The 16,265-nt window shown below is 35.1% G+C and overlaps 1 protein-coding gene across 15 annotated transcripts in view; it reads right to left on the minus strand.

Annotated features, from left to right (window-relative positions):
- The window catches only part of LOC127509886 (gastrula zinc finger protein XlCGF7.1-like), a 115,628-nt gene that overhangs the window by 72,138 nt on the left and 27,225 nt on the right, over positions 1–16,265 (minus strand). For 3 of the 15 annotated variants that reach the window (XM_051889110.1, XM_051889109.1, XM_051889108.1), the window contains exons 1-3: positions 5,707–6,537; positions 3,640–4,471; positions 3,210–3,457 (exon numbers count right to left, since the gene is read on the minus strand). The exons of 4 other annotated variants lie outside the window; for them this stretch is intronic. In XM_051889110.1, coding sequence (XP_051745070.1) covers positions 3,210–3,457; positions 3,640–4,471; positions 5,707–5,764 — 1,138 coding nt within the window. In that variant the 5' untranslated portion in view covers positions 5,765–6,537. Of the gene's footprint in view, positions 1–75; positions 167–3,209; positions 3,458–3,639; positions 4,472–5,706; positions 6,869–7,276; positions 7,723–7,978; positions 9,274–16,265 lie in introns of those variants that run through there. 8 more of the 15 variants (XM_051889127.1, XM_051889106.1, XM_051889111.1 and 5 more) reach the window with 8 other exon arrangements.

Genomic DNA, 16,265 nt, shown 5'->3' on the forward strand with positions numbered 1-16,265 from the left:
TTAGGTGCATTAACACAAACTCCTGAAGATGAACTTTGGATGATGTTTCTTTGTCAAATCACTCATTGACACAACCTCTTTGTTCTTCAGTATCGTGATGTTTCATCTGCAGGTTCTGGATCACTGGATCTCTCTGTCCTCTCCTTCCAGATGCTTTCTGGTGGTTCTGCATAAACACAACAGGCATACAGACATGAACAGATATTAGATCAACCAACAAAATGTCTTGTCACTCACTGTGGCTGTAAAGAAACTGAGTAAATGAATGAATGAATGAGGCATTTATATACTGAACACACAAAGTGCTTCACAATCACATCAGGGGTCTCTTCACATCACCATCAGCTATAGGTGGAGAAGAGAGATCTGACTGACTCACACACACAGAAAAGACTTTGTTGATGATAAAGATGAACTACTTACAGTGATTTCAGACTGTGGTGATGTGGTTTCTCCACTGTATGGATCTTCATGTGTCGCTTCAGGTCATTTTTAATAGTGAAACTCTTTCCACACTGATCACACGTGTGCAGCTTCTCTCCAGTGTGGATCCTCTCATGTCTTTTCAGATATGATGACAGACTGAATCTCTTGTCACAGTATAAACACTTGTAAGGTTTCTCTCCAGTGTGGATCCTCTCATGTGTTTTCAAACTTGTTAACTGATTGAATCTCTTGTCACAGTGTGAACACTTGTAAGGTTTTTCTCCAGTGTGAATTCTCTCGTGACGTTTTAAATGGTCAGCTGTAATAAAAGTCTTCTCACACTCGAAGCACATGTACTCTCTCACACCAGTATGTATTTTCTGATGTCTCTGTAGATTTTGCAGCCATGAAAAACTCTTTCCACACACAGAACATGAATATGGCTTCTCCTTCGTATGAACTCTAAGGTGTACCTTCAGGTTTATTGACACAAGAAATGTTTTGCCACATTGATCACATGTGAACGGCTTCTCTCCGGTGTGGATCCTCATATGATCTTTAAGGTTTGATGATTGATTGAAGCTCTTTCCACACTGATCACATGTGAACGGCTTCTCACTAGTATGAACTCTCATGTGAACATCAAGACTTTGTTTGGTTGTGTAACTCTTCCCACACTGATCACATGTGAACAGTTTCTCTCCAGTATGAACTCTCATGTGAACATCAAGATTTTGTTCTTTTGTGAAACTCTTTCCACACTGAGTGCAGGTTGTAGATTTCTTGGCTCTTCTTTTCTTTAAAAATGTCTTTTTAATCTTTGAGCGACTCAAAGGTTTTTCTCCAGGTTTGACATGATGTTTCTCCTCCACTTCACTCATTTCTTCACTCTCCTCCTTCACTTCCATCAGGTCTGAAATGAAAGAAAAAAAGTGTCATTTCATTTTCAGTACATCAAAATAATAATAATAATAATAATAATAATAATAAAAATAAATATGAAAAGGACATAAAAACGAACCCTTGTAAGGGTACACAGTTCAATTTAGCTCAAAGGGAATTATTAGTTAATTTACAGGGAATTTTACAGTCACTTATTTTATGACTGAGCAACTGAATCGTCCAGCATTCATTTGAACAGGCCATAACTATCAGCTCTGTAGCGTATATAAATATCCAAACTCTAGTGAAAACACTATTTATTATCAAGGTAACAGAGATCGGCAGTTTAACACATTAAAGTTATAAATGAGACAATGATATAAATTGATTATTCTAACACAAACTAAAATCACACACACACACACACACACTAGTTGCAGAAAGAAAGAAGTGAGGAAAAAGTGAGTTTTAAGAGAGCCTAACAGCCTCTGAAGGGAGTACTGACCAATTAAGCATTGTCTTTTGTATGATGTAAAGATTTCTCCTCCTCTCACCATAAATCACGTTATCTGATGGTCTCTTATCTCCCTGCTCTACCCAAAGAGTACAGTTTAGACATGATTTATATTAATAAGAATACAATGAATTTAATTCAAAGAATAATTAAAGCGGTAAGAGGACATTCACACTGATACCAAACACTCCATGCTCCCATTAAACCATTCGACAGTTATAACAATTTCATGAATTATGTGTGATCTAAGCAGGGGTGCGTTTCCCAAAGCGAACTAAGATCGCAAGTTCCGTCGTTACCAATAGAGTTCAATGGAACTTACGACCATCGCTGACTAACGACGCTTTCGGGAAACGCGCCCCAGATGTGTTACATATTAGCTTGAAGACATGGTGCAGAATTATGCAGTTGAACAATGTTTGATAAGTCTGTTTAGTCATCATTTTGAGAATAATTCGATGAATTTTAATAAGAGCAGTCTCTGTGGTTTTTCCTGTGGTTTTCAACTCTGTGGTCAAGAGAATTCATTCAAAGGTTTGGAGAAGAAGAGAAGGCCTGTCTTGGGGATTTATTATGGTGGGGCTCAAGCTGTGCCCTCTTCAAACCAATCCGTCTTTGACAAACTGCTTGAGGTTGACATCTCCTTCCTCAGCTAGGCTCAACTGAATTAGAGTCCTGAGTGTTGATTCAGAATTCGATGGGATATTCTGTTTGAATGAATCATCTGCAAGATTCATTTGTGTTCGGTTCACCCTCCAATTCTACACCCTAGACAACTGCTATAAAATATTACTATCACTTTGATGCCTCTTTAACTGTGACATCCAGGAAGTGACATGATCTGGTGTCTTTCTACAGCATGATGGGAGAACATGAAAATAATCTCAATCCGTTGTATTTAGTTTGTACAGCGTTAACTGCATTCATCGACCCTGTTACCAAAGTTACTCAAAGAAGAATAATCTATATAACTTCTATATATAACTTCTATAAGAGGAATACAACTTTATCAGGAACTATAAATCAGATTTTGCTTAATTTCTGCTTACAACCCTGTCAGCCATTCTGGAAAGTTTATTTACTTGACACAGTTTGGCGTTTACTCTTTATTCCTGAAAAAATATCAATGATGTAACTATATTAAAAATAATGGTTACGTTGCAAATTGTGAACCAGATATAAATTAAACAGTAAAATAAGTTCAAACAATATAGTATTATTTAATATTTAAAGTTTCTCAAACCTCCCTTTACTGACCATTTGTTTAAAAAGAACAACAGATCATTCCGTTTCATAGTTTAACTGTTTATAACTGTAATGAAGTGCTTGAATCTTTCTATCATGAATGTTGTTCAGCATCATGAATGAATGAAGAATAAACACCAACCTCTTTGTTCTTCAGTATCTTCAGTGTGTTTCATTCTGTAGGGTTCTGGATCACTCATGTTCTCACTGTCCTCTTTAATAAACTCAGTCTTTGCAGATTTCAGCTCTTCCTGATGCTCTGATGCTCGTCTGATGGGAATATTCCAGCATTTATTGGAGAATTGATGTGGGAGGAGCTTCACTGATGATGTGATTGCAGTGGGAGGAGCTTCATTGATGATGATGAATTTCAGTGTGGGAGAAGCTGATCTGCCAAAATGAAAAATATATCATTAACTGAGTTTGTTTTAAAATATAATATATAAATATAAATAATGGTGAGAAACCAACAAAAACACCCCCAGTCTGCTGACACCAATTTGAACTTTAAGTGTCAATTTACTTTTCACACACAGAAAAGACTTTGTTGATGATAAAGATGAACTACTTACAGTGATTTCAGACTGTGGTCATGTGGTTTCTCCACTGTATGGATCTTCATGTGTCGCTTCAGGTCATTTTTAATAGTGAAACTCTTTCCACACTGATCACACGTGAGCAGCTTCTCTCCTGTGTGGATCCTCTCATGTGTTTTCAGATTTGCTGACTGACTGAATCTCTTGTCACAGTGTGAACACTTGTAAGGTTTTTCTCCAGTGTGGATCCTCTCATGTGTTTTCAGAGATGATGACTGACTGAATCTCTTGTCACAGTGTGAACACTTGTAAGGTTGTTCTCCAGTGTGAATTCTCTTGTGACGTTTTAAATGGTCAGCTGTATTAAAAGTCTTCTCACACTCGAAGCACATGTACTCTCTCACACCAGTATGTATTTTCTGATGTCTCTGTAAATTTTGCAGTAGTGAAAAACTCTTTCCACACACAGAACATGAATATGGCTTCTCCTTCGTATGAACTCTAAGGTGTCTCTTCAGGTTTATTGACCCAAGAAATGTTTTGCCACATTGATCACATGTGAACGGCTTCTCTCTGGTGTGGATCCTCATATGATCTTTAAGGTTTAATGATTGATTGAAGCTCTTTCCACACTGATCACATGTGAACGGCTTCTCACTAGTATGAACTCTCATGTGAACATCAAGACTTTGTCTGGTTGTGAAACTCTTTCCACACTGAGTGCAGGTTGTAGATTTCTTTGCTCTTCTTTTCTTTAAAAATGTCTTTTTAGTCTTTGAGCGACTCAAAGGTTTTTCTCCAGGTTTGACATGATGTTTCTCCTCCACTTCACTCATTTCTTCACTCTCCTCCTTCACTTCCATCAGGACTGAAATCAAAGAAAAAAGTGTAATTTCATTTTCAGTACATCAAAATAATAATAATAATAATAAAAATAAATATGAAAAGGACATAAAAACGAACCCTTGTAAGGGTACACAGTTCAATTTAGCTCAAAGGGAATTATTAGTTAATTTATAGGGAATTTTAAAGTCACTTATTTTATGACTGAGCAACTGAATCGTCCAGCATTCATTTGAACAGGCCATAACTATCAGCTCTGTAGCGTATATAAATATCCAAACTCTAGTGAAAACACTATTTATTATCAAGGTAACAGAGATCGGCAGTTTAACACATTAAATTCGTAAGCACACAAGACACTTCTCTTTAAAGTTATGAATGAGACAATGATATAAATTGATTATTCTAACACAAACTAAAATCACACACACACACACACACTAGTTGCAGAAAGAAGGAAGTGAGGAAAGAGTGAGTTTAAAGAGAGTGAAATTATGAAATCTCAAGTTTCTAGAAATACAGTTATGCACTTCATAAGACCAGATCAATCATTAATTTAACCCTTTTATCACTTCTTAGGCAGGTTATTAGACTTTTTATCAATGCACCAGTTCAGCTAGAACCTGGAGGTACTTGTGTTCAACATTCGTGTCTTTGAATAGGGATTCCCTTGTCGTCGTCTTTAGCTTGTAGAAGGGTGTTTCCCAGGTTCTTTTGATTTGTTTTTGAAATGATGGGAGAACATGAAAATAATCTCAATCCGTTGTATTTAGTTTGTACAGGGTTAACTGCATTCATCAACCCTGTTACCAAAGTTACTCAATGAAGAATAATCTATATAACTTCTATATATAACTTCTATAACAGGAATACAACTTTATCAGGAACTATAAATCAGATTTTGCTTAATTTATGCTTACAACCCTGTCAGCCATTCTGGAAAGTTTATTTACTTGACACAGTTTGGCGTTTACTCTTTATTCCTGAAAAAAATATCAATAATGTAACTATATAAAAAAAATACTGGTTACGTTGCACATTGTGAACCAGATATAAATTAAACAGTAAACCGTAAAATAAGTTCAAACAATATAGTATTATTTAATATTTAAAGTTTCTCAAACCTCCCTTTACTGACCATTTGTTTAAAAAGAACAACAAATCATAGTTTAACTGTTTATCTAACTGTAATGAAGTGCTTGAATCTTTCTAACATGAATGTTGTTCAGCGTCATGAATGAATGAAGAATAAACACCAACCTCTTTGTTCTTCAGTATCTTCAGTGTGTTTCATTCTGCAGGGTTCTGGATCACTCATGTTCTCACTGTCCTCTTTAATAAACTCAGTCTTTGCAGATTTCAGCTCTTCCTGATGCTCTGATGCTCGTCTGATGGGAATATTCCAGCATTTATTGATGAACTGCTGTGGGAGGAGCTTCACTGGTGATGTGATTGTTGTGGGAGGAGCTTCACTGATGATGTGATTGCAGTGGGAGGAGCTTCATTGATGATGATGAATTTCAGTGTGGGAGAAGCTGATCTGCCAAAATGAAAAATATATCATTAACTGAATTTGTTTTAAAATATAATATATAAATATAAATAATGGTGAGAAACCAACAAAAACACCCCCAGTCTGTTGACACCAATGAAATGAACTTTAAGTGTCAATTTACAGCAGATCTGAAGACATCAGCATAATAAATGAGGTGAAAACAGGAACTATTGACATGAAATAAAGAGTGTTTTCAGCAGTTTCTCTGTTAATATTGATGATCCTCAGACTATCAACACTCATTCAACAAGACATCCAGATCATTAGCAGATCATCTCAATTTATTCTGAGTGTTTGCTGTTAGAAACTGATTTGAGTCAGGATATATGCTAAAAGCCTAAAAAACTGCTCTTCTGAAAGATAATGATTGAAAGGAAAGGCGTGAATAGTGACATAACAGACTGTTAACAGTAGATGCTCAAAGATGTGCCAAATACTGTTCACAACAACAAAACATCAACATAATCACATACACAAAAACACAAAGAGTACACTGCACTTATCTTCATTTCAGCTGCTCTCTTTCTGCTGGTTGTGTAAAGCTGTGGTGAGATGGAGACAGTAGCCTTACGAAAAAGTTCACTTAATGAAGTACACTTAAATTATGATCAAGTATATTTTAAGTATACTTTATGTAGTAAGTGTAATATCAAAGTACTAGTAGTAAACTTGTAAATGTCCTGCTTGGGACTAAATTGGATTGATATAGTATATAAAAAGCGTATGTTTAAGTGTACTGAGTGTTACGGTAGTAAACTTTAAGTGCACAACTATTTCACAACCATGTTTCTCAATTGTACTGAATCTGTACAAGTGAACTTATATGTACATTAGTAGTTTACTATGTTAATACTTGAAGTATATTTGCTTTATTAAAATACACTTTGAAGTATACTCTCAGTAAACTATTTAGTTACTAGTTTATACTGCGATAAAGTTTTCTTTAACGTAACAACATCACACTTATAGTTTACCATTTATATATCATTTTTGCACATTAATTATACTACTATGTTCCTATTTAGGTATTACATTTTCATGCTTAAAATATGTCTTTAGCTGTACTTTAAATTTAAAAACATTTTATTCTAGCTTCATAGATCCTTTTTACCAACACTTGAATGAGGGTAATTGTTCTGACTTCATGAAGCCTCATGGTGTGAATGAACATCAAACTGACTAGAACAAACTCTTTGACATGTATATACTGGATATCAAGGGTGAAACTGTTAATAATGAAGACAGACAGCAATCTCATTCAATGACAGTCATGTGTGTGGTGAAATATGATTTATTATGCATTAGTAGAAGAGAAGCAAAGGGTCCAGTTTCAAAGATACATGAAAGTATATCTTGCATTTGCATGGAAGAGTAGAAGTGGAAGAGAAACTAGATGTTTTAATGAAAAACAATGAAGAACGAGATAAAAAATATCAGATTGTCTTCCTATGCCTCTTCTTCAGCTCCCTGAATATGACAGCACAAGAACACTGAGTTTTTTTTTTTAAGAAATACTAGTTCCCTTTATAAAAGAAAACTGAGTGATACAAAAGCATTAGGTGCATTAACACAAACTCCTGAAGATGAACTTTGGATGATGTTTCTTTGTCAAATCACTCATTGACACAACCTCTTTGTTCTTCATTATCATGATGTTTCATCTGCAGGTTCTGGATCACTGGATCTCTCTGTCCTCTCCTTCCAGATGCTTTCTGGTGGTTCTGGTTCATAAACACAACAGGCATACAGACATGAACAGATATCAGATCAACCAACAAAATGTCCTGTCACTCACTGTGGCTGTAAAGAAACTATGAGTAAATGAATTAATGAATGAGGCATTTATATACTGTACACACAAAGTGCTTCACAATCACATCAGGGGTCTCTTCACACCACCATCAGCTATAGGTGGAGAGGAGAGATCTGACTGACTCACATAGAAGACTTTGTTGATGCTAAAGATGAACTACTTACTGTGATTTCAGACTGTTGTGATGTGGTTTCTCCACTGTATGGATCTTCATGTGTCGCTTCAGGTAATTTTTATTAGTGAAACTCTTTCCACATTGATCACATGTGTGCGGCTTCTCTCTGCTGTGGATCCTCTCATGTGTTTTCAGAGATGATGAACAACTAAATCTCTTATCACAGTGTGAACACTTGTAAGGTTTTTCTCCAGTGTGAATTCTCTGGTGCAGTTTTAAGCAGTTTGCTGAAATAAAAGTTTTCTCACACTCAAAGCACATGTACTCTTTCACACCAATATGAATTTTCTGATGTCTGCGTAAATTTCCCAGCAGTGAAAAACTCTTTCCACACACAGAACATGAATGTGGCTTCTCCTTCGTATGAACTGTCAGGTGTACCTTCAGGCCTGATGACCCAAGAAATGTTTTTCCACATTGATCACACTTGAACGACTTCTCTCCAGTGTGGATCTTCATGTGAACATTAAGATACTGTTTTTTTGAAAATTTCTTTTCACACTGATCACACTTGAATGGCTTCTCTCCGGTGTGGATCCTCATGTGAACCTCAAGAATATGTTTGTATGGAAAACTCTTTCCACACTGATCACACGCGAATGGCTTTTCTCTCGAGTGGTTCTCAAGGTTTGCTGATTGTGTTAAACCGGTTCCACACTTCTTCTCTCTACAGTGGATCCTCTGATGTCTTTTCAGATTTGATGACAGACTAAATCTCTTGTCACAGTATGAACACCTGTAAGGTTTTTCTCCAGTGTGAACTGTCTGGTGGTGTTTTAAATGGCTTGCTAAAGAAAAAGTCTTCCCACACTCAAAGCACATGAACTCTCTCACACCAGCATGCATTTTCTCATGTCTGTGTAAATTCTGCAGCAGTGAAAAACTCTTTCCACACACAGAACATGAATGTGGCTTCTCCTTCACATGAACTGTCAGGTGTGACCTCAGGTTTGATGCCTTATGAAATGTTCTGCCGCATTGATCGCATGTGAACGGTCTCTCTCCGGTGTGGATCCTCATGTGATCCACAAGACTTTGTTTGTATGTGAATCTCTTCCCACATTGATCACAAGAGAATGGCTTCTCTCCAGTGTGGATCCTCATGTGAAGCTCAAGATTACAATTCTTTATGAAACTCATTCCACACTGAAAGCAGGTGAAAGATTTCATGGCTTTTCTTTTCTTTAAAAATGTATTTTTAGTCTTTGAGCGACTCAAAGGTTTTTCTCCAGGTTTGTCATGATGTTCCTCCTCCACTTCACTCAGTTCTTCACTCTCTTCCATCAGGTCTGAAAAGAAAAGAAAAAAAAAATAATAATAATAATAAATAATATATATATATATATATATATATATTTATTTATTTTTCAGTAAATCAATATAATTCAAACAGAGAAATATTAAGTGAAATTACATAAAAGTGATGTAGTCTAATATACAACTGCTATAAAATATTATGATCATTTTGATGCATGTTTCTGTAGTAAGAATATAAGTGAGCATTATATAATGGTTAACAGATCACTAGAAAATACAGTAGTTGCATTTGAAGTGGATCAAAACCTTTCAAAGTTGTCCTAAAGCCTTCTATTATGATTAACTTCATATGCTGACTACTGTATATTCACATACCTAGAAATATTAAATATGCTTGGCAATGTTTACTAATGAACACCAATCTCTTTGTTCTTCAGTATCTTCAGTGTGTTTCATTCTGCAGGGTTCTGGATCACTCATGTTCTCACTGTCCTCTTTAATAAACTCAGACTTTGCAGATTTCAGCTCTTCCTGATGCTCTGATGCTCGTCTGATGGGAATATATTTCAGCAATTTAGGCATTTATATGAGTAAAGCAGACATCCTCCAAATTCTATCTATGAAGATCCCATAGCCTTCTGGTTTATACCAGCTCTGGTATTCAGCACTCTATGTTCAAGTCAAGCCACATTTACTTGGTTTGCTTTTTAATTATTAAAACCAGGCAACTGGTTGATGAAACATTGATTAAAATTAAGATTAAATTTTTACAAAATGAAATTCACTTTAAAGAAAGTCTTTCTACAAAACAAAACTTAATGAAGTGGTCAAAATCATTTCTGACCCTCTCCATGTCTCCCGACATATATCTTATGATAATCTATCTTACTCATGCTGTTCACATTTCATAATCAACATAGATGAAATAAAAAAATAATATATTACGAAGTTATTCAGTACACTTTAATCAAATTGTGATGTGTCTGAATATTAAACTGGAAATGGGAAAGTTTTTGAATGGGAAAGTGTGTCCATACTTTTGACTGGTACTGTACTATAATTTACACACTAAGAAATAATATTTGCTGATATATCAGACATTTTTTTTTTTTTTACTCCCCAATACCGGTATCGATATTACCCCAGGCTCAACTTACAAATATAAAGTGTTGCCTCTTTGTAAACCATTTTATTACTATATTAAAAATAACAGCATCAACACAAGGAGCACTTCAATCTAAAATGCTCATTTAGTGACACTGATTTATTTGACTCACATATGTGGAAATTCACACATTTCTATGCATTTCTGTTTTGTCTGATTGTTAACATTTCTATCCATATTTATTCATTCTGCCCCCTTAACGATTAAGATATCTTTCTATAAATATTGAAAAGAATATACTGTAAACTATAAACAACAGTTTGAATGAAAAAAAATAAAGAATAAACAGAAATTTGATAACACCCATCTTCATATCTACAGATAAATAGCTATACTAGAGCACACAATATCTAAATACACATCTAATAACTACATTCAGAGCAATGAAGTAAAGAAATAATTAACATGATGTAGTTTTATGAAACTGACAGTGATAAAAAAACGTTCTTTAAACACACTTACTAACCCCTAAAGAGTAAATTGTAATGTTTCCAGTGTCTGTAATTTTGTGTATCGATTTTAATGTCCCGCATTATATCGCCTCAGTGGGCTATTAAGTAAGTAACTATGTTCTGAAATGTATCCATGTAAAAAGTAACTACAACAGATCTACCAAATCTGAGAAATAAAGTTAGTAAAATCGCAGCATCAACACAGAGATAGGTTTGCATCAATTCCCCTCACATATCACGAGACACTCAGTAACAGCAACATTAAACATCGAAACAAACATTCACACAAAATCGCTGAGGTCTTAATGAACTTTTGATTTCCTCACGTGCTCGTCGTGATTAGTCATTAAACACACAAACAGCGCTGCACTGTCGCAAACAAACTGTGTGAAGAGCATTTTACAATCGTTTAAATGGTCAAAACACTGTCGACTGCTCACCTCACTTCAGAGGACGCGACGCCGAACGAGCGCGCGCGCGCTACTGATGACGTCATCGCCGCGAGGCTACGTAAGGTCAGCAGGGTTGTAGAAAAATGTCCAGCCCAAAGCTTAGGCTACCCAAAAACCGCACACCCAATTTCCCTCTGCCCCATCTAATAATAGCGGGCAGCTATTTAATTATTATTATTCTATTTTAAATCTTGATAATTTTAGCTAGACTTTTTTATATGTAGCATGTGCACGTTATTTTATCTGTATTTACTAAATTTTCATTGTAATTTTTTTATACTCTTTCTTTGATTTTCAGCATTTTTTATAATAATTTTTAAAATTAGGTCTGGGCACTATATGACCAGAAATATTATGACAATATTATTTTTCCATATCATACGATATTGTAAGGGTGGAGCTCCTACAGGGGTTCAGGCTGTAGGGTTGACTAAAGAAACGTTATCAGCAAGATGGCAGAAAACTGTACATTTCTTGTCTATAACCACCCACTGCAACTTATACCAACGACGGAAATAAGCGCAGTTATAATAGCAAAATATGTGGGAGAGCGTTGCTACAGTGTGACAATATTGTATTGCAATATGGAGCACATTAATGTTAACACTAAATCAAAACTAGTTAGCACATCATTTGTAATAGAAAGGATTTAATGACAATATCTGATTATGGTTACACTTAAAATAATTACAAAATAGATGTATGAGATGATAAAATCATATACCATTAATCGTACCCAGCATGTATGTCAAAAGTTACCTGAGAGATAGAGAGAGTGAAAGAGAAAGAGAAAGAGAGAGAAAGAGAGACAGAGAGAGAGAGAGAGAGTGAAAGAGAGAGAGAAAGAGAGAGAAAGAGAGACAGAGAGAGAGAGAGAGTGAAAGAGAGAGAGAAAGAGAGACAGAGAGAGAGAGAGAGAGAGAGAGAGTGAAAGAGAATTTTGAAAAAAGACTTTATTACAATTTTTCACATAAAACACTTTTTCAACAAGTCAACATTTACCGTTTTACATTTACCTTTTGTACCACAAGGAAAACAAAACAAAAAACCTTTTTTACATTAATAAAGGAGAAAAAAATATTTTTCCATCAATAATAGAGCACAGAGCCTCATTCTTACACCATTTCATTTGAAAAGTGATAATGTCATCCATGGATGCATAAAAATGAAAATCAATGAGTATTCTGGATTTTACTGTGGCTAAAAACAGAGTATTAATATCTTGATCTACACCCAGTTCTATTTTGTTTTTTCTGCTCATATAAATTGCTAATTTTGCTTGGCCTATAATAAAATTTAAACACTGACAAATAAACCTCTTTCTTCTAACATATTTAAAACCAACAATAAATACATCTATAGAAAAAGATTCATTAAAACTATCAAATAAATTATGTAATAAACTAAACAAGCTTCTCAGTCTAAAACAATCCATATAAGCATGAAAAACAGTTTCTCTCTTTAAACAAAATGGGCATTCTGCAGTAACATCAGAATTCAAAACTGAAATAAAAGCATTAACTGCTATTGCACCATGTAACAGTCTCCACTGTATGTCCCCAACTCTTTTACTTAAAGGTGGCTTATACAATGATCTCCATTCTGGTTTATCATCATCACACATTTTTAAAACATCACGCCATGGTGTATCAACCCTTTTATCGAGTGTTTTTTTGTTAAAAACAAGAACACAAGCTTTATAAAAAGATTTACCAGTACTTAAAGTACTTCATTTAGAAAGAGAAAGAGAGAGAAAGAGAGACAGAGAGAGAGAGAGAGAGAGAGTGAAAGAGAAAGAGAGACAGAGAGAGAGAGGGCCAGAGAGAGTGCCCAAGGAAAGCCGAGAATCAAAGACCCAGAGCAACAGTTACAATCCTCTTTTATCCCTTCCTTGACCATGTGACTGAAACCAAAATATGAGACATTCAAACTGACCAATCAGGAAATTAAAACTTCCCCCACTGTACTAAAGGTGTGACCATTTGTAGACCCCCGATGTATATACATTTTGGCCTACAGGCCTTGATCACCTTCAACACCTTTGTGCCTTCCAAATGGCCCTTGTAGCAAGAGAGAGGGGGTTGAAACAGTAAAGCAAATGCCTTTGTTCGTTTTAAAATATCTTAAGATATTTTCAGTCTTACAATATAGATATTAATCACAATATTAATTTACCAGTAATGGGGAGGGATATGCTCTCCACATGTTTGTTAGACCTTGAGAATGAACGTAAACTTGTTTGTTCACATTTAAACTGCATTAAACCATCTCTTAATTTAAGGCCCCATTAAATCTATATTCCCTGTGTTTTATGATTTAATACAAATTTATCATCAACAATAGTGTTAAATGAAATGAATTAATAAAACTTTAACAACTAATTATCAACTAGTCAATCTTAAATGAAAATATAACAATTAATTTACAACAAAACACTGCATTTGGATTTTTTGTCAAATAAGATGAAGCACGACAGATCTGACAGATGAAATGGTGAAAATCTCGAGATAAAATTCATGTGTTCATGTCCTCATATATACAAATGTTGACACTGTAAGCTTCATGCGTGTTTAGTTTGTGCAGATGAAACTGTGCTGTTCATTTACACAGAGACACGTAAAACATGCTGACTTATAGTGACATGCTTTGACTGGCTCTCTCCTCCATCCTTAGGTTGCCGGATATCCATTTCAAGGACACTACACATTAATAAAAGGATCAATTTTCATTTCCTTTCTCTACAGATAAACGTTTTGGCGGCAGCTGTATATTATAAAAATAGCCGGAAAAAAACACAACAATCAGGAAATTTTATTGATGAGAATATTTTGAGTTGCAAGATGCTGAGTATGAGTGGAATGGGGATGCTTAAAGTCCCCCTGAAATCAAAAGTTTTTTAGCTTTCAGTATGAATATGTTATAGGTATGAATATGTTATAGATATAGTTTCAGTATGAATATGATTAGAAGGAAATGGAGGTTTTACAGAGTCTAATGGAGCTGTAACATAAACAAAACGCTATTGGCTATTTTAAAAAAGGAGCGGGACTGTTCGATATATATTGCCTGTTTCATATTATATGGCTGTTTCAGCTGAAATTACGTCGACACATTGAATAATGCTGCGTGTTCCAACACTCTTCAGTAGGCCTTTAAGTATGAGAAAATGCAAAATACTGTGGTAGGCCTACTAGAGGATGAAAATAAAAAATAAAAATGAAATAGTGAGGGGTTTATAGTGGGAGGAGAAGTATGCACTCAGTCATGGGTCAAATACAAGCACTGGTGTTGCTGTTAATTTTTCAAAAAGATCGATATTTAAAAAAAAAAATTGAAGAAGTAGTGTCTGGAAGAGTGTTATTTGGCCATGCAGAAGCTGAATAACATTTTTATGTATCAATGTTTATGCACCAAATGTTGGCTCAGAACATGTTGAATTGTTTTTGAATATTAAGAGTCACATTTTGAACTATGATAAAATGTTTGTATAGTTATGGCTGGAGACTGGAAATGTACAGAAGATTTTAAAGTTGATGAGAGTGATGTCTGGGATACAGGTTTTATATAAGTAAACTTTTAATACTAGACTGATGAATGCTGCTATCATTCCTAGTGGTTTCTCTGACAACCATATGGTAACTATAGATAAATAAAAAAAATCTTTCTATCTATCTATCTATCTATCTACACCTCATAACTTTATGAAATTTATGTATAATCATTCATCAAATTCTAACGATTCTAAAAAGAAAGAAATTATGTTAAAAATTGAAACTGCCAGCAGGCGGCAGCGATTCGCTGTTTTTAATGAGTGAGCCAATTAAATCGCTCATTCAGCCAATTTGTTCACAAGTCAGATTAATTTAGGAAGAAAACAAACACCGACATGAATAATTTTGTCATTGATAATTACAGACACTATTGAAAAATGAACTAGCAGAACAGACGGCTGATTTGGTAACTTGTTATAGTGATAGTTATGGCTAAATTGCAATGGATTAGCTAGCTAAAATATATGTGGAGTGTACTTAGCTATTACACAATATTCTCATACCTCCATCTCAGTACATGTTTTATTCTTTTTAACATCCCTCTTTGACCAGCAGTTTAATAAAGCCTGCCAGGCAGCGGTTCTCTTCATTTTTGGTGCTACCCGTGCTCTCTCATTCAAACAGTAGAGCACCACTCGCATTGTGTTGGTGAAAGTGTGACGCATTGGTTGGGCGTTAGCAATCTGTTCAATGGAGGGGGATATTTTTTGTCTGATTTATTATGACAAACTCATATATGATTAGGAACAAAGTTACAAAATAAATTAAAGGTGCAATATGTAATATTTTTGCAGTAAAATATCCAAAAACCACTAGGCCAGTGCTATATATTTTGTTCATTTGAGTATCCCAAATGTTTCCAACTATTTGTAAATCATGAGAAAATTGCAATTTTAACCAAGGCAAGCGGCAAGGAACCCAAACTCCAACAGGTGACATCAGATGGCAAACAGGTGGCAAACCTTGGGAGAAACCAGGCTCAGTCTGGGGACAAGTTGGCCAACAGTGAACAGTGCATGATTATGTTTCAGGCAGCTTTAATAAGTCTGATTGGGATCGCAATAAATCGTTTACAAAGTGAACCTGCAAAGACTAAGTCAAACAGCCTTTACAAAAAAAGGTAAAACAACAATGTCAGACGATTTTGAAGTTAGAGGAGAAAAAAAAGAGATGGAGTTTTGGAATGTTTTCCACAAAATCCTTAATTTCTTTTCGACTGAAGAAAGAAAGACATGAACATATTGGATGAAAGGGGGGTGAGTAAATTATCAGGAAATTTTAATTCTGAAGTGAACTAATTCTTTAAGAAGCAGGTTGCCAAGCCAAGAGACAGGGCATGAGATCTCTGTGATGTATATATTATGGAGGATATGAATTGCATGACTAAAACTGAAATGAA

This window comes from Ctenopharyngodon idella, chromosome 3 (genome assembly GCF_019924925.1).
Source record: "Ctenopharyngodon idella isolate HZGC_01 chromosome 3, HZGC01, whole genome shotgun sequence".
Classification (NCBI taxonomy): domain Eukaryota; kingdom Metazoa; phylum Chordata; class Actinopteri; order Cypriniformes; family Xenocyprididae; genus Ctenopharyngodon; species Ctenopharyngodon idella.